Raw genomic sequence first — 23,347 nt, 5'->3', positions numbered from 1 at the left:
GTCTGAGAGCCAACGGATCTCGACTGGGTTGCCAAAACTCTGGACAAATAGCGCTAAAAGTCTGCGGTCCCTTGAATCTCCAGCCCCAGGAACCAACTTTTCAGCACCACGACGAGACAGACAGCCTGTTGCACACAGCAATTTTGGAGCTTATCAAACTCACCCTATACTCCGTTCTAAAGGCAATTATCCAATGCACCACCAAGATATTTGCGTAAGGTGTAAAATGAAACATTCATGCCGTTCTCCACTTGAAAAATATTACTTTTTCATAGCTGACAAAAAGACTGGAATGGGCGTTTTATACCTGCAGTACAGAAGATTCTGCATTTGGAGGGCTTCACCCCAGAGAAGTGGCAGAAGTCTACCTGTTTGAGTTAAAAGACACTGTCAATGTTGAACAAAGTCTTAGAAATTTGCAAGATAGTGTGACCACTGTGAAAGCGCATAAAGTACATAAAGTTGTAGATGACACATACAGACTGCGGTAGGAAAAGTAGAGTTCTCTACCTACTAACTCAAATGTGTGATTCATGATCCAACCCTTTTTTTAAAGCTACCTAATGCAAGTTCATGCACTAACGGGTACGAGAACGCCTGAGGGGTGACTGGGGTGATACGCTTAAGTATCCTTCTTATTTCAAAGATTGAAACTGGTATCGAGCTAAAAATCTAAAAAGATCTTTATTAAATGCAAAACACTCAGGAGTGAACTAAATAAAAGTTTTAAACACGGCTTAAAATATCATTGCTGCTAAATATTTAGAAAGAGTGAGCATTAATAGACATGCTTACTGTTTGAAGGGACTGCAGGTGTCTTGGGTCAGAAACACACATTACAAATCTTGTGTGCCTAAAGGCCCGGCTTTGACAAACCGCAGGACTGAGCAGCTCCGAATACATCAGCGTGACATGAAAAAACAAAAAACTATTGCTTTTTGTCACAAAAAGTAATACTAAAAGTTACTTTTTTAGTAATTCGTCTGTGAGTCCCGTTATATAACTTATCAAAGGTCAAAATATTTTCTGTATTTAAAAAGGTGCATTTTTTAAAACTGTCTGTAAATGATGATGAGAACTTTCACCACTAGGTGGGAGCATTTTACCAAAACTTTTAGTGTAGAAGTGCAGCTGAATCAGAATGGGTTTATTTCCAGATGTTTAACAGACTTACAACATTAGGAAATTGCTGCGGTACCTTGTGTGAAACATAAGACAAACACTTAAATAAAATAAAAAAAATGCTAAGCAGATTGATACGTACATGAATGCAGGTGATGATCAGTGCAAAAATGGAACAGATGCAGAGAATACAGTATAGGGTCATGTGTTTGTGGTGGGAACAGTCTTATGGTTATTGTTCATCAGTCCAACAGCAGAGGGGAAGAAACTGTTCTTATGACGAGAGGTTCTGGTCCGAATGGACTGGACCCTCCTGCCTGAGGGGAGCAGGTCAGACTGTGTCCACGGTGAGAAGGGTCAGCTGTGAAGCTGCACGCCCCAGTGTCCTAGAGGTATACAGGTCCTGCACAGATGGGAGTCTGTATGGGCTCAAATTGTGGTCATAAATATTTTGTACTTGTAAATCAGTTTTGTACATGTAAATCAGGATTTGTATGTGTAAAAAGAATTTGTGTGTGTGTAAAAAAGATTTGTGTGTGGACTTAGCCAAAAAAATATGTGTTAAACTCTGCACTCAAGTTTCAAGTTACAAGTACGAATTTTGACCCCGTTTTTCTTCCTTTCATCTGATTGGCCAATGTCATGTCAATCACAAATTTAACAATCAAATCAGAGAACAGATGGGTTTGGCTGTCGGAGGGGCGTCCCTGGAGGTCCCTGTATTAAGCACGTAAACCTGTGACACAAAAATCACCAAACTCGGACGACCACAGACTGTTTTCCTTCGTGGTGATGAAGGAAAACACTGGGCTGGCATGAAAAAGGGCATTTATTCCCTGAAGCTCCATAAAGCACCCCTCCAATAGCCAAACCCACCTGTTCTCTGATTGGATAGTTAAATTGTGATTGACATGACATTGGCCAATCAGATGAAAGGAAGAAAAACCGGGTCAAAATTCATACTTGTAACTTGAAACTTGAGTGCAGTTTCACACGTATTTTTTGGCTAAGTCCACACACAAATCTTTTTTACGCACACACAAATTCTTTTTACACATACAAATCCTGATTTACAAGTACAAAATATTTATGACCACAATTTGAGCCCATAAAAGGAAGTATGTCTGTGAAGGTTCTTAGTCATCCAGGTCATCGTAGTCAAAGGAGCTTGCAAAGAAAAGCGTCTGGACTTCTTTAAGTTACTTGAAGACGTTTCACCTCTCATCCGAGAAGCTTCTTCAGTTCTAAGGGGCCAGGTTTCACAATGAACACACCCGAAACTCTGGCTGATTGGGACCCACACCCAGTTTCACACCTTGGCTCAGGCGATTAGAGGATCATCAGGGGGTCCTTTTGTCCCTCTGTGGGGGGATACTCCCACTAGGTTTATATCTGGGACTCTCCACCATTTGACCTTAGAACTGAAGAAGCTTCTCGGATGAGAGGTGAAACGTCTTCAAGTAACTTAAAGAAGTCCAGACGCTTTTCTTTGCAAGCTCCTTTGACATAAAAGGAAGCAAAACCAGACACATTAACATGAGACACGGACTTTCAAAGTAAAACAGGAAACAGACTGAACTTACAGACACAGACTCACAAGCAGGCACTGCAACAGAGGGAACAGAGACGTGGGACCTGGGCAGACACAGAGCCTGACTGGACACAGAATAGAGGGAGTAAGGAAGCCAAAACTTGAGAACCACATAAACACACACCAAGAAGAACTGGGGAAAAAATAGAAATACAAAACAGAAACCAAAATCTTCATAAAAATAACCTAAGATGAGAACACTAATAAAAAGGTACAAAACTGAAATCACTGGGTCAACGACCCAGGTACCCTAAAGGTAGAATATAAATACAATTTAGTGGCCCACAAGTTAAAGTCCAGTTTTATTCAAAGCTGCATTTCCTCCCCTGAGGATGAGCCTGGCCAGCAGAAAGGCAGATGAAGAGTTTCATTGGTCCTCTAACTGTGCCACCACACTGCGCAGTCTATCCACCAGTACTACAGAAGACAAAATATTGTTAGAAATTTAGTGAACTGAACCCCGACAGTCACAGAAAGATAACTGAACATACTGATGGAGTCATTATTATTATTATTATCACCTCCAGCTGAAGGCCTCTGGAAGCTATCAAAGTCTCGGCACTCGTTTATTAGCTGCCCCAGTTCTGCAGGACAGTCATCGGGAAGCGGCTCTTTGCACTTCTCTTCAAACACCTTCTTATAAATTTCTTCATCTGAAAAACCTGGAAAACATGTACAGACAACTTGGTACAGATGCCTGACTGCACAAGTTCTCAGTGATCCAGGTTCATGGTAGTGTTAGGCACTCAAAATGAAGTTGGTGGGATTTCTTTTTGGTTTGCGAAGACATTTCACTTCTGTATGCATGTGAGTCATTAAACTTCACATGAACCAAGGTATGAATAAAGGCCTGGGCCACTGCTGTCACATGTGCCAAGGTGTGACATCTCTGTGAGACATTACCATGCCGTGCCATTATCTATTCAATTCGATTCAATTAAATTTTATTTATATAGCTCCAAATTACCACAGCAATCACCTTCACCTTGTATATTTTTAAGTAAAGCCCTTACAGTAATACAGAGACATTAAGATAGTAGCTCGATCAGCTTTTAGAGCAGAATAAGCATCTTGGAATACAGTTCAAATGTCTTCCCAAAAGAAAATGAAGTCCACCTGCCTTATTTGAAGTGTTTAATACCAGGATAATACAAGTTGATTTTCAGCAGATACAAACCTTCAAAGGGTTTCTTACGGGTTTCGACTTCCCACAGGACGATTCCAAAGCTGAAAGACAACAATGAAAATAGGAACGTTTTAGAAGGAACGTTTTCTAAAGCATTTGGGCACGATCAGTTCATGCCCTGAAACTCACCCAGGTTATGCAGCAGGATGATGTTGTGGAAACACACCAGCAGGTCCACCTTGTAAATCAGGGATATTATAGTTTTTCTATTTGGTTTCTATTTAGTTCAGTTTAATTTCATTTAGTTTCCAGAGTGAGTTTGCTAGTTTCAGTTTAATTTCAAATTTTTTTATGTTTAGTTTCAGTTTAGTTTCTATTAGTTTTGGTCTTAGTTTCTATCATCCATCCATCCTCTTTCGCTTATCCGAGGCTGGTTTGCAGGGGCAGCAGCCTAAGCAGAGAAGCCCAGACCTCCTTCTCCCCAACCGCTTCCACCAGCTTTTCCAGGGGAACACCAAGGTGTTCCCAGGCCAGCCGAGAGATATAAGCTCTCCAGCTTTTCCTGGGTCTGCCCCGGGGCCTCCTCCCCATGAGACATGCTCGGAACACCTCGCCGACGAGCAGTGATGGGAATAACGGCGTTACAAGTAACGGCGTTACTAACGGCGTTACTTTTTTCAGTAACGAGTAATCTAACTAATTACTATTCCTATCGTTACAACGCCATTACAGTTACTAACAAGAAAATGCGGTCTGTTACTATTTTTCAACAAACAGACGGTCGAACCTGTGTTCAGCTTACCGCATCTTATATCAGTTGCACGGAAGTAGCTGTAAGTAATCTGGGCGCTACAGCTTTAAGCAGCTGCGCGCGCTCCCGTTGATGGTAATCACGATCACTGTCTAGCACTAGTGATGTGCATACCACTGATTTCCTTTCCGATCCGATACCAAGTAATATTCAGGGTGGTATCGACGATACTGATCCGATACCGATACTTTATACAAAAACGTATTTTATTTATTGTATCTCAAATTATAGCGTCATAATGATTAAGGGACATCAGATTACTTGTTCTTATCACTTAATAATGCAGAATTCATCACATAGAAATAAAAAACCTGAAGTTGTGCGCTATTTGAACACCTTGCCTGCCTGCAGCACTAAAGGACTCCGTGAGAGACGTCTGTCTCGCCCTAGCAGCACCTGTCCCTGTCCTCCTCTTCAGTTCGCCTCAACATACGCTCGTCATATTCTGTGATATGATTTACTCTGAGGTGTTTGACAAGGTTAGTGGTGTTGCCACAACACCTCACTTTCTTGCCACATGTATCGCAAACCATGTCTCGGCTGTTTGTGGATGTAAAATACGTGCACACATGACTCCAGTTACGCTCAGCCATTGTTGTGAGTGCGCACGCCACGGGGCTGCCACATTTATACAGCCATATTTCGCACATGATTATGAAAGGTGGAAGAGGAAGTAGTTCCTTCCAATTGTAGACAATCCGAATGAAATAGTTTCTTTCCACTATGTTCCTGTTAATGATAAACTACAAATTTACCCTAAATTACTAAAATATCGATATTTTAATGTGAGAATCGATTCTAGAACATTAATGATTGGTATCAGAGGAATCGATATTTCAGTATCGATCCGCACATCACTATCTAGCACAACACCTAGAGCTAAGGGGGCAAAACATTCGCATGAGTGCTGCTGTTTGACTGAGGAAGAATAAAGTAGTCGTGGTAAGCCAATCACATGACCACTTAAAGACAAAGCAACAAGGTGATATATACCAGTTTATAAATTGTGTTGATAGGCCATGTAAAACCAGAGTCATGATAAACAATATATACGCGGCGTTTTTTCCTCAATAGTTTCGTCACGTTTACTGTCTAAGGACAGCGCAGCGAGCACTCTCTGCTTATGAGCAAAAATTCAAAAACAAAAAAACAGGGGAAGTTTTAGGAGTGACGGCGAGAGAGAGAGAGAGAGAGAGAGCAAGTTTTGAGATGTGAGAAATCTGTGACGTTTAGCGTGTTTGGGGTGTGTAGTTAATGTGTTGTCTTGTGTAGTTAGTGTGTAGTGTTGTGGATAGTTTTGTGTTGTGTGTCAGAACAATGAGGCGACTGCTGTCTCCAGGTAGAAACAGGAGTGACACACCTGTTGCTGTCAGACCTGCAGGTATCAGGCTGTGATATTCTCTTTTATAGTGGACAGACATTTTTGGAGTGGCACAAATAATTTGTGTGGCATCTTATTGAATGCAGAACAGCTGATTGTTCTGTAAATAGTTTGAAATGGCTATTAAAAAATCAAGGTAAAAGGTACATGGATGCAAATAACTTTGTTTGCAAAACTTGTGCATAGGATTTTAAAATTGACATTTATATTTGCATTTAAAGTTATGAAATATGATCATTAAACATGTTTGTGGTTGTAACAGTAAAAAATATAACTTTTTCTACTCTGGTTTTATGTTTTTTGTCTGATTTTAGATCAATTGTGTTAATACAGTATGTCAAAATGAAAACATAACTGTAAATTCAGACACGTGATGTTGTGCTGAAAAGAATGATACCAAACAAGGTAAAGTAAATATTTTTTAAAGGTGAAATGTAGAGGAAACATCAAAAGTAGTTAAAAATGGCCAATTATACCCTGGACCCCAGAGGGTTAAACGTTTTTTAAAGTAATGCAATAGTTACTTTTCAAGTAATTAATTACTTTTAGAATATTGTAACTCAGTTACTTTTTTGAAGAAGTAACTAGTAACTATAATTAATTACTTTTTATAAGTAACTTGCCCAACACTGCCAACGAGCCACACAGGAGGCATCTGTGTCAGATGCCTGAACCATCTCAACTGGCTCTATTTAATGTGGAGGAGCAGCAGCTCCACTCTGAGCCCCTCCCAGATGGCTGAACTTCTCACCCAATCTCTCAGGGAGAGGCCAGACACCCTTCAGAGGAAGCCCATTTCTGCTGCTTGTATCCAGTTACTACAGTTCTTTCGGTCACTACCCACAGCTTGTGACCATAGGTGAGGGAAGAGACGTAGATCAACTGGTAAATTGAGAGCTTCGCTTTTATACTCAGCTCTTTCTTCACCACGACAGACCGGTACAGCGTCTGCCTCACTGCAGCCGTAACACCAAACCGTCTGTCGATCTCCCGCTCCTTTCTTCCGTCATTCGTAACCAAGACCGTGACATACTTAAACACCATTTTGGATTTGCTCAACTTATCTTTGTCTAATATAAAATTTTAAACATGCCATTGTGACAAATATTCAAAAAATAATAAATCAGTAAGTGTGCTAAAACTTTTTGACATCATTTCAGCTGAACAAAAACTAATTTAATGCTGGTGTGAGTGGAAGTATATCCCAGGCTGGTGCTCACCTGTACATCTCACACTCTTTGCTGTAAGGATGGTTGATGTTGTTGAGCCTCTCGGGAGAGTAGTAGCACAGGGACCTGATTGCGTCGTCATTTGTAGATTTCTTCACCTTTTTCAGAGACGTCTCTGTTTTTGCCAGCTCAAAACCTCCGAGCTAAAAAGAACAACAACATCATCAGTGCTGCTGCTGTTCAATTTGGACTGCAAGGAATCCCAGCATGCACTGCCCTCAGTACCTTGACGGTGTAGCCTTCAGCCACCAAGAACTTGCTGCTGTTGATGCACCCGTGCACCTTAGATTTTTCTTCTGTATTGTGTAGTCTAAAATATGACAGTTAAAAACATTAGTGCATAAACTACACATTCTCATCTCAGGTTCAGCGACTCACCTGCTGTTTGGATACTTTCTGCTTTTGAGTTTTTTAAATGTGCTTTCTAAGATTTAAAAAAAGCAATTACAATAATTATTTATAATATAATAATTTGTCAATAAAGCAGAAACACTGACCGATAGAGTCCTTGTGCTGCATCCAAACACATACGAGCTTTCCTGATCCAGGACAGCCTGCAGTCAGAGTCCAGAACCTGACGAAGACTTCCTTTCTCGCAGTACTCCATGATGATGAAGAACTGAGGGTTGGGTCCTACAGGTAGTCACAAGGACAAGTTATTACAAGTTCATAGCAAACTTTTCCCCATCTTTTGTTGTAATCTCTAATTTTCACTTCCTTCATAATTTTGAAAATTGCTTCATTTTACTTCCTGTTTTACTTCCTGTTTTATTTTTACAGAAAGTCTTTATAGGACTGCACAGAGTTCTGTGAAAACTTGTTTTTTAAGGGGACTGTAGCTTCTCATGTGACTTTCTTTGTTTTTACTTCTCTTTTTTGTTCTCCCCCAAAAGGGAGGGGGTATGTAATCAGTCCCATTTGCTTATTTCCTTATTTGTTTGCCTGTCTGTCCATTTGTTGATTTAATTTAGATGAAAATCGGGTCAATGCCACACCAAATGCAAAAATCAGTAAAAACTTTACCTTACCCAGATATCACAACAATATACGGGGACATGAAAACTGACATCAGCATGCTATAATAAAAACATTATAACATAAGATAACTTTAGTATAGCCACTGACCGTCCAATGTCTTAACATGCTACAAGGAACTGTAGCATGTTAAGAAATTGGACGGTCCAATTGTTCCTTGTCTCTTGTTGTTGTTTTTTTAAACAGATACAGGATCACAAGAACGATTCAGTCTTTATCGTATGCTCTGTCAAACAAGCACAATGTCTTGATTGAGTTTACGAATGCCTTGTTATCCCTGTTCCTGTATATAGTCTGCGTCTTCTCCCTGAGTCCTTGTCAGATAGTTGTCTCTTCACCTCAGGTTCCTGCAAACAGCGACCGACTGTGTAAATAAAGTTAATGCTAAAAAGCACGCAAACATCATCGGGTCTGCTGTGGTTTTGTTACAAAGTGCTTGTGCAAGCTCCATGGCACTGTTCCCTGCAGGAGACTCATCAGCTCTGACAGATAGCAATGACATGGGTACCTACTGGTACAAAATGACCTAGAGGATGCCACCAGAATCCTTCAATAAGAACATTTGTATGAGACCATATATTCCCAAACATCAGCTGGGACAAAGTAAGGACTTTGCATTACAGACTCTAAGTTTTACCACCTCTGTCTGTCTGCAACGTTACTGACAGGCTACATTCAACTCACCATTCTCACCCAGGATACTGATACCAAACATTCGCAGGATGTTGGGCGACTCAAATCTCTTCATGGTGTCGACTTCTTTGTTGAAAATGGACTGCACCTTTCTGCCAATGGTAAAAAAAAAAACCTTTACGGTGACAATGAATACATACCGATGTAAATACACGTAAACAGTATTCTAATGTTTGAGCTCAAATTTAAGTTTAGTTTAAACTCCTTCATATCAAATTATTCTTTAATCCTTGTTTCTAGGAGACAGATTTCTCTTGTAGCCAATGTTTTAATGTATTTCTGAATAAACGGAGTCTGCAAATGAATTTAAGTTCATTGGTGGCTTCTGACTATATGGAACTGCTTATTTTATGTAAAAAAAAAAAAATCAATTTTTTTTCTCAGTATGCAGCTGGACTGTGGCACAGACCCTGGGTTGGTGTTTACAGGGTCGATATATCTCTTGATGGCAACTGTGAATCCACGATATTCTCCTTTGTAGACCTCTGAGGTTGCTGTTTCCATGAAGGGCTTTTTGGGATGTTTGTACTTTAGCTCCTGTGGTTTAATAATTCGGATGTCCACACTAGTGATGCTGGGCTTATTCACTGTAAAAAGAAGAAAAAAATTTGTCAGTAAATTATATAAATAATACATTTTTTTTTATTTATATAGCACCTTTCTAGACAGATTCACAAAGTGCTACACATAACAAATAATAAAAAGGTAAAACAGACAATATAAAACAGGCAAAAAAAACGAAACATAAACCATTCACAGGCCTGTTCAGCAGTTTGTTTGGTTTTGTTTGTTTTGTTTGCCTAAATTCATGGTGGTATGAGCCTTTTGGGAGTTTCCTCCAGTGATCAAAAATCCAGATTCCCAGTCGTTGTTTTTGTTTCTCTGCATCACAGACATTAAACTGCTGCAGTTTAGTCAGACACTGATAGAGCCCAATGGCCAAAGTTAGTTATGGAAAAATTGTCCTGAATACAGGACAAGTTGTTAATTTGTGACACTTAAAATGGATGTGAAGTTTTTAATCACTCTTTTTAAAAGAGCTTAAATGGCTTTTTCATCTGAATATTTAATTTACTTATGAAGTGTTAAATACTTCATAAGTATTCGTATTACTAGGAGTAATACGAATTATACATATTACGTATTACTCCTAGTAACTCGTATTACTAGGAGTAATACGAATACTCCTAGAATTCGTACTAGGAGTAAGGTGAACGGCAACTGCAAGATATTATATCGCAGATCTACATTCGGTCAGTCAGCTTTTTCTATAAAGGCTTGCCATCTGTGGAGCACACTTCCAACCGATATCAAATTGATTACAGACATTAGATCTTTTACATTGAAAGTTAAAGTTTGGTTAAAGGGAAATCAAAGATGTAGTCATTTTAACTAATGATTTTAATTTTATTTAAAATTATTGTCGAGTAACTGTAATTGTATTTATGATGTCATTTGGTTTTATGAAAATGTATCTATTTAGATTGTAAGCCCAACAAGGGACAATTGTTGAAAATTAGCAGTAGCTATAAACCTATGTGCGGCACATCAGTTTCATGGCTTGCACTTGAACTATGTTAAACTGCACTGTCCCTTTTAAATAAATAAATTCAAGTTACCCTATATGAGGCTGACCCATCCCTTTATACTCCAAGGGTCTGTAGATGAGAAATTCATCTGATTTTGACGGGGTCAGGTGGGCTTTTGTTTTTTCAGATTTAGTTGTTTTTATCCATAATGAAACTCTATATGTACTGCACTCACACATCTCCACGACTTTTTCCACGTTGACTTTAAGATGCTCAAACTGTTTCAGCATGGTGTTGGTTTTCTCTTGCTGATCCTTCATGTAGTCCTGGAGCACTGAAGAGCAAACAGAGAAAGCCATACTCTGATTCCCGTTCCAAACTCTAGGATCTAATTTGACAACATTACTGATATCGTTATTCCTGCTTTACCTCAAATATTGTGAAAATGTTTTTTCTTACAAAAAAACCCCTTCCTGTTCTCAACATTTTATCTGTATCTTTGTTGAAAAATGTCTTTCAGGCTAGTGGTCCCTGTGTGCTCACTATAATCCGCACCTCACTGCTCTCTGGCCAAATCCCTCCTTATTTTAAGAATGCTGTCATCCACAGATTAAAAAACCCCCAAAACAAACAAGCTTGGTCCTTCACTTCTTGGCAGATAAAGACCAATCTCAAAATTACAGTTTATTGCTAAGATTTTATAAAAAGGCTGTAGCTAAGCAGCTTACAGCCGTTTTGGACAAATGCAGTATACCTGACACATGCCAGTTTGAATTATAACTATCTAAAAGGCTCAACTTTGTTCATATAAGTTCTTCTTCACACACTAAGGTTAATTATAGATGACCTCTAATTTGTTGCCTCTGATTTCAGATAAAACTGAGGTTATTTTACTCGGCCCAGAAAGTCTTAGAAATATGGTATCTAACCAGATTCTTACTCTGGATGGCATTGCCTTGGCCTCCAGTAACACTGTGAGGAACCTTGGAGTCACTTTTTACCAGGATATGTCCTTCAACGCACATATTAAACAAATATGTAGGACTGCTTTCTTCCATTTGCGCAACATCTCTAAAATGAGAAATATCCTGTCTCAGAGTGACGCTGAAAAACTAGTTCATGCATTTATTACTTCCAGGCTGGACTTTTTAGTCCTGACAGGGACTAGAAAGAGAGAGCAGATTTCTCCTGTTTTGGCTTCCCTTCATTGGCTCCCTGTTAAATCCAGAATTCAAAATCCTGCTCCTCACATACAAGGTCTTAAATAATCAGGCCCCATCTTATCTTAATGACCTTGTAGTACCATATCACCCTATTAGAGCACTTCGCTCTCGCTCTGCAGGCCTACTTGTTGTTCCTAGAGTATTTAAAAGTAGAATGGGAGGCAGAGCCTTCAGTTTTCAGGCCCCTCTTCTGTGGAACCAGCTTCCAGTTTGGATTCAGGAGACAGACACTATCTCTACTTTCAAGATTAGGCTTAAAACTTTCCTTTTTGCTAAAGCATATAGTTAGGGCTGGACCAGGTGACCCTGAATCCTCCCTTACTTATGCTGCAATAGGTGTAGACTGCTGGGGGAGTGTTTCTTCTTCAGTCACCTTTTTCACTCACTAAATGTTTATACACCTCTCTGCATTTAATTATTAGTAATTATAAATCCCCGGCTCTCTTCCACAGTATGCCTTTTGTCCTTTCTCCCTCCCCTCACCCCAACCAGTTGCAGCAGATTCCTTCCTTCCCACTGTCTTGTGTTTGCTCATAGGGGGTCATATGATTGTTGGGGTTTCCTCTGTTGTATTATTGTAGGGTTTACCTTACAATATAAAGCCCCTTGAGGTGAAAGTTGTTGTCATTTGTCACTGTATAAATGAAATTGTACTGAATTGAGTTACCTCTGCTTTTGATACTGTTGACTATCACATTCTGCTTGATAGGCTGAAACACTGGATGCATGTATCTGCGTCTTCTTCTGAAAGATGCTTTTCTGTTCTGTGGCTGTTTCTAAGTACCTATTGTGTACCATAAGGCTCTGTATTGGTGGCCTTATTATTTCTATTAGATCAGCTGCCTCTTCAGCACATTTTTAGCACCTTAAAGAACATTTGTTATCACTGCTGTGCAGATGACATTCGGTTATATATTTGTGCTAAATCTTTTATTAAGAACTTTGGGGTAACGTTTTACTCTTCTCTCACTTTGGAAGCTCATTTCAAATCTTTGGTTCACTCTTGTTTATATCACGTAAGAAATATTGCAATGTTAAATCCCATTATGTCACTCTAGAATGGGAAAATGTTAGTAATGCACTTATTTCATCACGTTTGGATTATTGTAATTCACTGTTTACTTGTCTAAGCAAAACCTCCCTGGATTGTCTGCAGGTTGTTCAGATCTCTGCTGAAAGGCTTCTGACCAAATCTGTTGCTGCTCCAGCTGCACTGGCTCCCAATTCACTTAAGAACTCATTTTAAGATTGTGGGTCTGACTTTCAGTCCTCTTCATAGACACACACTTGTTAGCTGTAAACAAAATTAGGAAACTTTCTGGTAAAGATCCTGCTCTCTTGGTCCACTCATCCCTGCATAACAATGGACAAGTATCACATTTGAGACCAAGTAGTTAATTTTTTCTGCTCAAATCTCTACAAAAGCAAATCCATAATCCCCTCACATGTCTTCAGTTCTGCGTCGTCCTCCCTCCCATCCAACTGATCTTCTTTCTCTCTGGTCGTCTGTTTAAATACCTCATACAGCATGTTCCCCTGCTCCACCTGCAAAGCTCCAGACAGCACCTGGAAGGCATCGTTGAGCCGTTCGTTCACACTGTTGAACTCGTCTCCATGGTTGCTGGAGTTTAGGATGCGTTCCACCAGATTGGCTGAGGCATATTTTCTGATAAGTTCCTGTGCTGATTGAAGAGTGACGGACAGTTCTCTCAGAGCTTTCTCTACCCCTGGAGATGTCTGTTTGATGGACTTCACCAGCTCCTCCAAGGCTTTGACTCGGTTACAAACACGTCGGCAGCGCTTTTTATTGGCCTTCACATTCTCAACCAGGTCATAGATCTGTGAGGCGATTGACAGGATGGGATCTACAAAGTCCATGACAAGCTAAAGAGACAGAGAGGATGGACAGTTTATACAGAATAAACTGAAACTGGAAAAAAAAAAAATCAAAGTAGAGTACAATATTATTTATTTTTAATGAGTTGAAGTAACAAGAAAAAATCAAACAGGTCTAACTTCAATCTAGAATCATAGCTCTTTTCCTTAAGCATTAGTATTGTTTTTGTAGAGAAACGTGATGCATCGATTTCCAGAGTCTGGAATGAATTAAAACTAAATTGAAATGAAGAAACCAACCATCATTTTAAAAATGGCTAATGAAAACTATTGAAGAGCTGAAATAATTTAGACTTTTTCAGACTTAACCACAGACGTGCCTGTAAATATAGTCCCTCTGGATTTCTCTAACTTCTCTGTTTTGACCGCTCTTACACAATACCCAATGATTTTTGTTTACCTGAACCGCGATCTTTATTCTTAAACTGATCCAGTCTCAAACAGAAATCTGAAAGTAACAGGTGTCCAACACTTTGATGTACTCCCCCCTCATTCTTCCTCTGTGAAAGAGTTAAAACTGTGCTGCAGCAGACACTCACAGAGAAGATTTCCCTCAAATTCTCACTGAGGGTTCAGTTTAAACAAAATCAAAGAACAAGAAAAAATGACCCTGGAGTACACACACATCCTGACGTACACACAACAGAATCACTACACAGCAGGAAGTGCAGCTTTTCTGTAAATGTTTAAACTTGTTTCTTCACAGAGTCATCAAATGGGAAAAGACCTGCTGTGAGAGAAAGATAAGATGAAAGCAGAAAGCTAGTTTACCTGTGAAATCTAGTCTGCCTGTCTTTGTGCAGGTGTGTGCCGAGTTTAAATGCTATGAGAAAATCGCCTTGAACTGTGGCACTGCTCCTCGTTGCTTCCTGTTTCTGTCTGACAGATAAACACGCCTTTCCTGGTCCCCTGTGCTCCTCTGACAGGCCTGGATTACACTGCTTTATCCTGGAAGCAGAAGTAGAAATCACTGTGGGGGATGGAGGCTTCCTGAATAATAACGGTTTCAGTCTCTCAGCAAGTGTAGCAAAAGTGGTCAGCTGTGTTTTAGCCACACACTGAAAAAAATAAAAGGTCTGTGTCTGTACAAGTATTTCCTTTAAGCTAAATACTGAGGCTTCAGACTGCTCTAAACACTCAATTTAATATTTAATTTCACATAAAATTAATATGGATTCGATTAAGAGTAAGAGTAAGAATTAAATGACCAAAGTTTAGAGTTTTTTCACAAAGAACACTCATGTGAAGCAAAGCTAACTGTCTCTTTGTCTCATACACACACAGACACACGAAGAAAAGGATTTCCACAGAAAGTTTGGCAGTTATTTAGAAAGTCCCTATTGTTTCTGGACACCATCTATGATAGCGAGCAGCTGATACATGTTATGTTTGGTCACACAGGAGGAGGAGACCCCAGAAATGTCATCAGAAGAGCTACTTTTTAATTTTCTGTACTTACATTACAGAACCTGTACTAAAATTAAAGGATCTGCTTAACACAAGTGTCTGCTAGAGTGAAAAATATCTGTACGTAAGTGCTGGATCGTTTTCATCGTTAATATCTCAGTGAATTTAAATACAGTCTAAGATATTAGGATACTTAAACACAGACGAATGGTGGTATATTTTAAATGTGTAACACTGACATTTATCATGTTCCGTTTCCGCACTGTGTCTTTATTTGATTATCAGCCTGTTTTACTTCACTTTAGCAACGTTCTTCTCCTTTAAACATAAACCCAACTCTTTGCCTCCTCACTAAATAAAGCATAATAAACTGTTTTTGTTTTACTGTATGAACCAAAGCATATCCTTAATAAACAAACTAGCCTCACTCAGATTTGGCCCATGTAGAGATTTCATCTTTTCCTTTTTCTTCTGAACAACACTGTCATGGCTACCGGATGGACTCGACAGAGTTCTTTGCAAACAAAAGAAGACAGTTTATTTACAACGGGGAACACCTCAGTGCTATAGATATGTACAGTTAGTTGGGAGGGGGTCCAGGGCTCCAGGGAGAGGGGGGAATCAACATACATGCTTTCTCTTCAGCACAATGACCACCGCAGCTCCTCCGCACAAACGCCGCCACACACCGGAAACTCAGGAAAGGACCGTAACCTGGTCAGGGAGGTGGGGTTCAGGATAATTAAATCAATGCTATTTAATCATTAAATAGCAACTGAGAGAATCAGCCAGATCCAGCAGCAGGTGGTGACAATCACACAGGTGCGTGGGCCAAGAGCAAGAGCCTGTAACGAGCTCCGCCCAGGCAGACAGGAGCGAGGGAGAGAGAGAGAAAAACCTGTCGCCAGCTTGAGCCAGCCAGAGAGACACGGGGACCATGACAAGCATACTTTGGGGAATTTTCAAAGAGCACTGAAGTTTGTTGAAAATATCAGACTACATTGAATTACACTGACACACACACATGAACATAAATTTACTTTGTCACTATTTACTAATCTACTTGTATATTTAACCACCGCTTAAAAGTGCTTTACTCCAAACATTGTGTTGCTCTTGGATTTTTGTATAAGTAGATGGGTTCTTTGGCCAACTGAATGACCATGAACCTAAAAGTATTTCATGTATTGAATTGTAAACATTGTTTTGTCTTTGTTGCTGTTGTGTCATTTTTCCTTTCACATATTTTCCTATAAAAGCAACGCGGTGGTGATGTCAGGAGGATTGGTTATCCACAGGAACACCACACACTTGACCATCAGTTGATCAAAAGGAAGAAGACGTTCAATGAACGCAAAGGTGTGCCAAAGACTCACAGGATTTATCTGTACAGTGAACTTGAGATGACCACCAACACTGGCATAAACATTCACAGTGTGTATCAGTGTTGTTGAAGTGTGAAGATGCGGTTCAAGGGTCAATATTTACCAATAAACGTAAACAATGAATTTTAATCAAAGAATCATGTTGTCATAAAACCTTGAGGCAGAGATATTTGTAAGGAGAAAGGATTTCTTCATGTTTTGAGGACGTGCTGAAGACTGAAGTGACACAACTTCAACTTTATGAATGACACTGATTGATTTTATTATTTTGATATGATGTTGCATTTATTAATGATGGCTGCTGCTCCTGTCTCTTCCATCAGGTGAAGAATGCTGCTCATGCTCGTCCGGCAGGTCCTGTTGCTCCTGCAGGGAAAGGAAAAACGCGTGGGAGCAGCGCCCTCTCGCTAATGTGCGAAAGGGCGCTGCTCCCACATAAAATCCAGGTGCACGAGATTACCCACTCTGAGCCCCTCCTGCGCGTGCGAGAGGGTGCCACACCCAGCCACCACTCAATCCGGACCACCTCTCGCACGCGCACCAGATTACCCACTCGGAGCCCCTCTTGCACGCGCGCGAGAGGGTGCCACACCCAGCCACCACTCAATCCGGACCACCTCTCGCATGCACACAAGATTACGCCACCCCGAGCCCCTTTACACGCGCGCGAGAAGGCACCACAACCACCACTACTCAATCCAGGACACCTCTCGCACGCACACTCAGCAAAGTATGCGCGAAAGGGCGCTGCTCCCACGCCATTATATACAATTCAGGCCCATCCTCGCAGGCATACGAGATAACCCACTCCGAGCACCTCCTGCGCGTGCGAGAGGGTGCCACACCCAGCCACCACTCAATCCGGACCACCTCTCGCACGCGCACCAGATTACCCACTCCGAGCCCCTCTTGCACGCGCGCGAGAGGGTGCCACACCCAGCCACCACTCAATCCGGACCACCTCTCGCACGCGCACCAGATTACCAACTCCGAACCCCTCTTGCACGCGCGCGAAAGGGTGCCACACCCAGCCACCACTCAATCCGGACCACCTCTCGCATGCGCACAAGATTACGCCACCCCGAGCCCCTTTACACGCGCGCGAGAAGGCACCACAACCAGCCACTACTCAATCCAGGACACCTCTCGCACGCACACTCAGCAAAGTATGCGCGAAAGGGCGCTACTCCCACGCCATTATATACAATTCGGGCCCATCCTCGCAGGCATACGAGATTACCCACTCCGAGCGCCTCCTGCGCGTGCGAGAGGGTGCCACACCCAGCCACCACTCAATCCGGACCACCTCTCGCACGCGCACCAGATTACCCACCCCAAGCCCCTCTTGCACGCGCGCGAGAGGGTGCCACACCCAGCCACCACTCAATCTGGACCACCTCTCGCATGCACACAAGATTACGCCACCCCGAGCCCCTTTACACGCGCGCGAGAAGGCACCACAACCAGCCACTACTCAATCCAGGACACCTGTCGCACGCTCACTCAGGAACGTATGCGCGAAAGGGCGCTGCTCCCACGCCATTATATACAATTCGGGCCCATCCTCGCAGGCATACGAGATTACCCACTCCGAGCCCCTCCTGCGCGTGCGAGAGGGTGCCACACCCAGCCACCACTCAATCCGGACCACCTCTCGCACGCGCACCAGATTACCCACTCCGAAACCCTCTTGCACGCGCGCGAGAGGGTGCCACACCCAGCCACCACTCAATCCGGACCACCTCTCGCACGCACACAAGATTACGCCACCCCGAGCCCCTTTACACGCGCGCGAGAAGGCACCACAACCAGCCACTACTCAATCCAGGACACCTCTCGCACGCGCACTCAGGAACGTATGCGCGAAAGGGCGCTGCTCCCACGCCATTATATATAATTCGGGCCCATCCTCGCAGGCATACGAGATTACCCACTCCGAGCCCCTCCTGCACGTGCGAGAGGGTGCCACACCCAGCCACCACTCAATCCGGACCACCTCTCGCACGCGCACCAGATTATCCACCCCGAGCCCCTCTTGCACGCGCGCGAGAGGGTGCCACACCCAGCCACCACTCAATCCGGACCACCTCTCGCATGCACACAAGATTACGCCACCCCGAGCCCCTTTACACGCGCGCGAGAAGGCACCACAACCAGCCACTACTCAATCCAGGACACCTCTCGCACGCGCACTCAGGAACGTATGCGCGAAAGGGCGCTGCTCCCACGCCATTATATACAATTCGGGCCCATCCTCGCAGGCATACGAGATTACCCACTCCGAGCCCCTCCTGCACGTGCGAGAGGGTGCCACACCCAGCCACCACTCAATCCGGACCACCTCTCACACGCGCACGAGAATACCCACCCCGAGCCCCTCTTGCACGCGCGCGAGAGGGTGCCACACCCAGCCACCACTCAATCCGGACCACCTCTCGCACGCACACAAGATTACGCCACCCCGAGCCCCTTTACACGCGCGCGAGAAGGCACCACAACCAGCCACTACTCAATCCAGGACACCTCTCGCACGCGCACTCAGGAACGTATGCGCGAAAGGGCGCTGCTCCCACGCCTTCATATACAATTCGGGCCCATCCTCGCAGGCATACGAGATTACCCACTCCGAGCCCCTCCTGCGCGTGCGAGAGGGTGCCACACCCAGCCACCACTCAATCCGGACCACCTCTCGCACGCGCACCAGATTACCCACTCCGAGCCCCTCTTGCACGCGCGCGAGAGGGTGCCACACCCAGCCACCACTCAATCCGGACCACCTCTCGCATGCACACAAGATTACGCCACCCCGAGCCCCTCTTGCAGCGCACAGGATTACACCACTTCCACGGCGCAAAAACACTTGTTTAGAAAAGTTCAACATTGACGTGGACTTTGCATGTCCCCTTAATAATTCCACTTTAGCAAATGTCACTTGTTTAGCGGTCCTTACCTTAAAAAATAATCTTTTTTTCTTTCCTCTCCTCTCTTTTTCTCCTCTGTAATCCAAAGTGCATGTACCAGCTCTGCCAGCATTCTTCAAAATGTGTTTGTTTCCATAAATGCCATGACAACATTCATTTGAACAAAACGCATTCTAAATGCGTCTGACGCATTTGCTAAGCTCCACCCCCGGCTCCTGTTGAGCAGCAATAATAATAATAATAATAATAATAACCTGGTTTCTATATTTCTCGATGTAGCACAGTGTCTTGTTAATTTATTAGGTTGAGTCGTTTAAAAGAACATGTCACAAACTTGTATTGATTCACAAATACACCACCTAATCATATGTGATAAGTTGGGACTAAATTTAAGTTGTGTAATGGTCAAGCAACTTGATAGCACAGTGTAACTGTGCGAAATTTAGGGCTACAAAATCCCGTTTTGTCATCTAAAGCTATAGCCTACTATTGTCACAAGGGGGCGCTTTAATGCAGTCTTGCGGTACGACGACCTTGCGTCTCGTGCGCAGGAAGCAGTGTCTGTCTCTTCCTGTGAGAGTTTCCCTCAAATGACGGTCAAGTGTGTGTGTGAGCACGGGCAGAAAATATCTCGGTATGCGGTGCTGCAAACCAGTTAATGAGACCAAATTATTTTTACTTATCAATACTATTAAACTACTCTTTTATTAGGCCCCGAACTCTGACAAATAAGGGAATAACATCAGTCGAGTTATTTGTGTTGGAAATTCCCGGTGAGTCAAATCCTTCCGTTAGCTTCCTGTTAAGCTTATTTTCCTAACCGATTAAGCTCAGAAACCTTTGGAAAACAAACAATCGGGAGCTTTGTGTCGTTTTATTTGTCTCCTTGTTCATATAGTGTGGTGTAAGTGTTGAACGTTTTAAGCTACTGATGTTACTGCCGATGCTAGGTGTGATGCTAGCTGCTATTTGCCCCCCAAGCCATATCACAATCAGGGAGGCATTCAAATATAAGTACTTGCTCTGTCTGTATTAAAATGGTTCAGTTTTAATAGAAACAGCACATTTCAAGTGTTTGTGCTGTAAATTAAGTTGCATTTGCTTGTTAAGATGTAAGATTGATAAATGTCACTTTCATTGTAAACAGTGGTTATTACTGTTTAAGCTGCTTATGTTCTTTACTGTGACATAATTGTGATAAAATAATTTGTGACTGTAACTGTGGTTACTTGGTAAAGCTAAAAGAAATACCATTTGTTATTAATACATTTGGAATCCAAGTAGATTCTTAAGTATTTGGATAATATTTGATAATATCCTTTTGGAGGAAAAGAGGTTAATGAGCACAAAATGCAATGGAAATTCATTGGTGTGCACTGTTTGTGTTGATTGTTTTTTGAACTGCTTGAAAGGATTCTGGAGAACCACTGAGCCCAGTCCAAAAGAGATCCTGGATGATGGTGAAATGGTGTGACCAGCCATGTGATCAGATTATGGGGATTGCCTGAAGAACTGATTCAAGCCCTACCTTGAATTTCAGATAAGCCTATGCACTGTTAGTCCTTCCTGGGCAGTAGGTAATAGGTTCTGCACAGGGACATTTCCCTTACAGTACACCTGTTTGGGTTTCAACAAACTTTAAAGGACAATTCAGTCAGTCTTTTTGTTTCAGTGTCTTATTTTATTTTGTTTTGATTTCCATCTATTCACCCTTAAAAAGCACTATTAGTGTGCAATTTGGTTGACTGTGATTGTATGTGTTTATGAGTTGTACTGAGGCAATGAAGGTGCCAGTTGTTCACTTTCAAGCCAGCTCCTTTTGCGAGTCCCAAATCAAAACCTCCTTCTGAACCTAGTTAGATGTAGAGGGTCTCTATTTGAATTGATATTAAACTGGTCCTGAGTAGAGGCGCCACAATAGCAGGTCCCTGAGGAGAGGACTGCCTTCATGATTGGCTAGTTGTAGGGGGATGGAGGCTTCCTGATTAATAACGGTTTCAGTCTCTCAGCAAGTGTAGCAAAAGTGGTCAGCTGTGTTTTAGCCACACACTGAAAAAAATAAAAGGTCTGTGTCTGTACAAGTATTTCCTTTAAGCTAAATACTGAGGCTTCAGACTGCTCTAAACACTCAATTTAATATTTAATTTCACATAAAATTAATATGGATTCGATTAAGAGTAAGAGTAAGAATTAAATGACCAAAGTTTAGAGTTTTTTCACAAAGAACACTCATGTGAAGCAAAGCTAACTGTCTCTTTGTCTCATACACACACAGACACACGAAGAAAAGGATTTCCACAGAAAGTTTGGCAGTTATTTAGAAAGTCCCTATTGTTTCTGGACACCATCTATGATAGCGAGCAGCTGATACATGTTATGTTTGGTCACACAGGAGGAGGAGACCCCAGAAATGTCATCAGAAGAGCTACTTTTTAATTTTCTGTACTTACATTACAGAACCTGTACTAAAATTAAAGGATCTGCTTAACACAAGTGTCTGCTAGAGTGAAAAATATCTGTACGTAAGTGCTGGATCGTTTTCATCGTTAATATCTCAGTGAATTTAAATACAGTCTAAGATATTAGGATACTTAAACACAGACGAATGGTGGTATATTTTAAATGTGTAACACTGACATTTATCATGTTCCGTTTCCGCACTGTGTCTTTATTTGATTATCAGCCTGTTTTACTTCACTTTAGCAACGTTTTTCTCCTTTAAACATAAACCCAACTCTTTGCCTCCTCACTAAATAAAGCATAATAAACTGTTTTTGTTTTACTGTATGAACCAAAGCATATCCTTAATAAACAAACTAGCCTCACTCAGATTTGGCCCATGTAGAGATTTCATCTTTTCCTTTTTCTTCTGAACAACACTGTCATGGCTACCGGATGGACTCGACAGAGTTCTTTGCAAACAAAAGAAGACAGTTTCTTTACAACGGGGAACACCTCAGTGCTATAGATATGTACAGTTAGTTGGGAGGGGGTCCAGGGCTCCAGGGAGAGGGGGGAATCAACATACATGCTTTCTCTTCAGCACAATGACCACCGCAGCTCCTCCGCACAAACGCCGCCACACACCGGAAACTCAGGAAAGGACCGTAACCTGGTCAGGGAGGTGGGGTTCAGGATAATTAAATCAATGCTATTTAATCATTAAATAGCAACTGAGAGAATCAGCCAGATCCAGCAGCAGGTGGTGACAATCACACAGGTGCGTGGGCCAAGAGCAAGAGCCTGTAACGAGCTCCGCCCAGGCAGACAGGAGCGAGGGAGAGAGAGAGAAAAACCTGTCGCCAGCTTGAGCCAGCCAGAGAGACACGGGGACCATGACAAGCATACTTTGGGGAATTTTCAAAGAGCACTGAAGTTTGTTGAAAATATCAGACTACATTGAATTACACTGACACACACACATGAACATAAATTTACTTTGTCACTATTTACTAATCTACTTGTATATTTAACCACCGCTTAAAAGTGCTTTACTCCAAACATTGTGTTGCTCTTGGATTTTTGTATAAGTAGATGGGTTCTTTGGCCAACTGAATGACCATGAACCTAAAAGTATTTCATGTATTGAATTGTAAACATTGTTTTGTCTTTGTTGCTGTTGTGTCATTTTTCCTTTCACATATTTTCCTATAAAAGCAACGCGGTGGTGATGTCAGGAGGATTGGTTATCCACAGGAACACCACACACTTGACCATCAGTTGATCAAAAGGAAGAAGACGTTCAATGAACGCAAAGGTGTGCCAAAGACTCACAGGATTTATCTGTACAGTGAACTTGAGATGACCACCAACACTGGCATAAACATTCACAGTGTGTATCAGTGTTGTTGAAGTGTGAAGATGCGGTTCAAGGGTCAATATTTACCAATAAACGTAAACAATGAATTTTAATCAAAGAATCATGTTGTCATAAAACCTTGAGGCAGAGATATTTGTAAGGAGAAAGGATTTCTTCATGTTTTGAGGACGTGCTGAAG

General features: G+C 42.0%; 1 protein-coding gene across 2 annotated transcripts; it reads right to left on the bottom strand.

The window, feature by feature from the left end:
• Nucleotides 1-1,132: 1,132 nt before the first annotated feature.
• Nucleotides 1,133-19,492, bottom strand: LOC146384441 (mixed lineage kinase domain-like protein). Of its 2 annotated transcripts, XR_014800861.1 has the most exons (13): nucleotides 19,379-19,492; nucleotides 14,408-16,794; nucleotides 13,186-13,624; nucleotides 10,753-10,851; nucleotides 9,398-9,575; nucleotides 8,980-9,080; nucleotides 7,758-7,893; nucleotides 7,486-7,570; nucleotides 7,252-7,403; nucleotides 3,891-3,940; nucleotides 3,235-3,375; nucleotides 2,706-3,130; nucleotides 1,133-1,525 (listed from the first exon to the last, which is right to left on the bottom strand). XR_014800861.1 is itself a non-coding variant. In XM_084936389.1 (12 exons), exons 3-12 carry the CDS (start codon nucleotides 13,616-13,618, stop codon nucleotides 3,081-3,083), a joined length of 1,425 nt encoding a protein of 474 aa, XP_084792515.1. In that variant the 5' UTR covers nucleotides 13,619-13,624; nucleotides 14,408-16,794; nucleotides 19,379-19,492; the 3' UTR covers nucleotides 1,746-3,080. The 2 variants fall into 2 exon arrangements, 1 of the variants encoding a protein (XP_084792515.1); XM_084936389.1 differs by lacking the exon at nucleotides 1,133-1,525 and having other exon boundaries at nucleotides 1,746-3,130.
• Nucleotides 19,493-23,347: the final 3,855 nt, after the last annotated feature.

Source organism: Perissodus microlepis, chromosome 7 (genome assembly GCF_051167445.1).
Source record: "Perissodus microlepis isolate ML-2025 ecotype Zambia chromosome 7, ASM5116744v1, whole genome shotgun sequence".
Lineage (NCBI taxonomy): Eukaryota > Metazoa > Chordata > Actinopteri > Cichliformes > Cichlidae > Perissodus > Perissodus microlepis.
The sequence above is the reverse complement of the archived record's forward strand: the minus strand, read 5'-3'. Positions and strand labels throughout refer to the sequence as shown.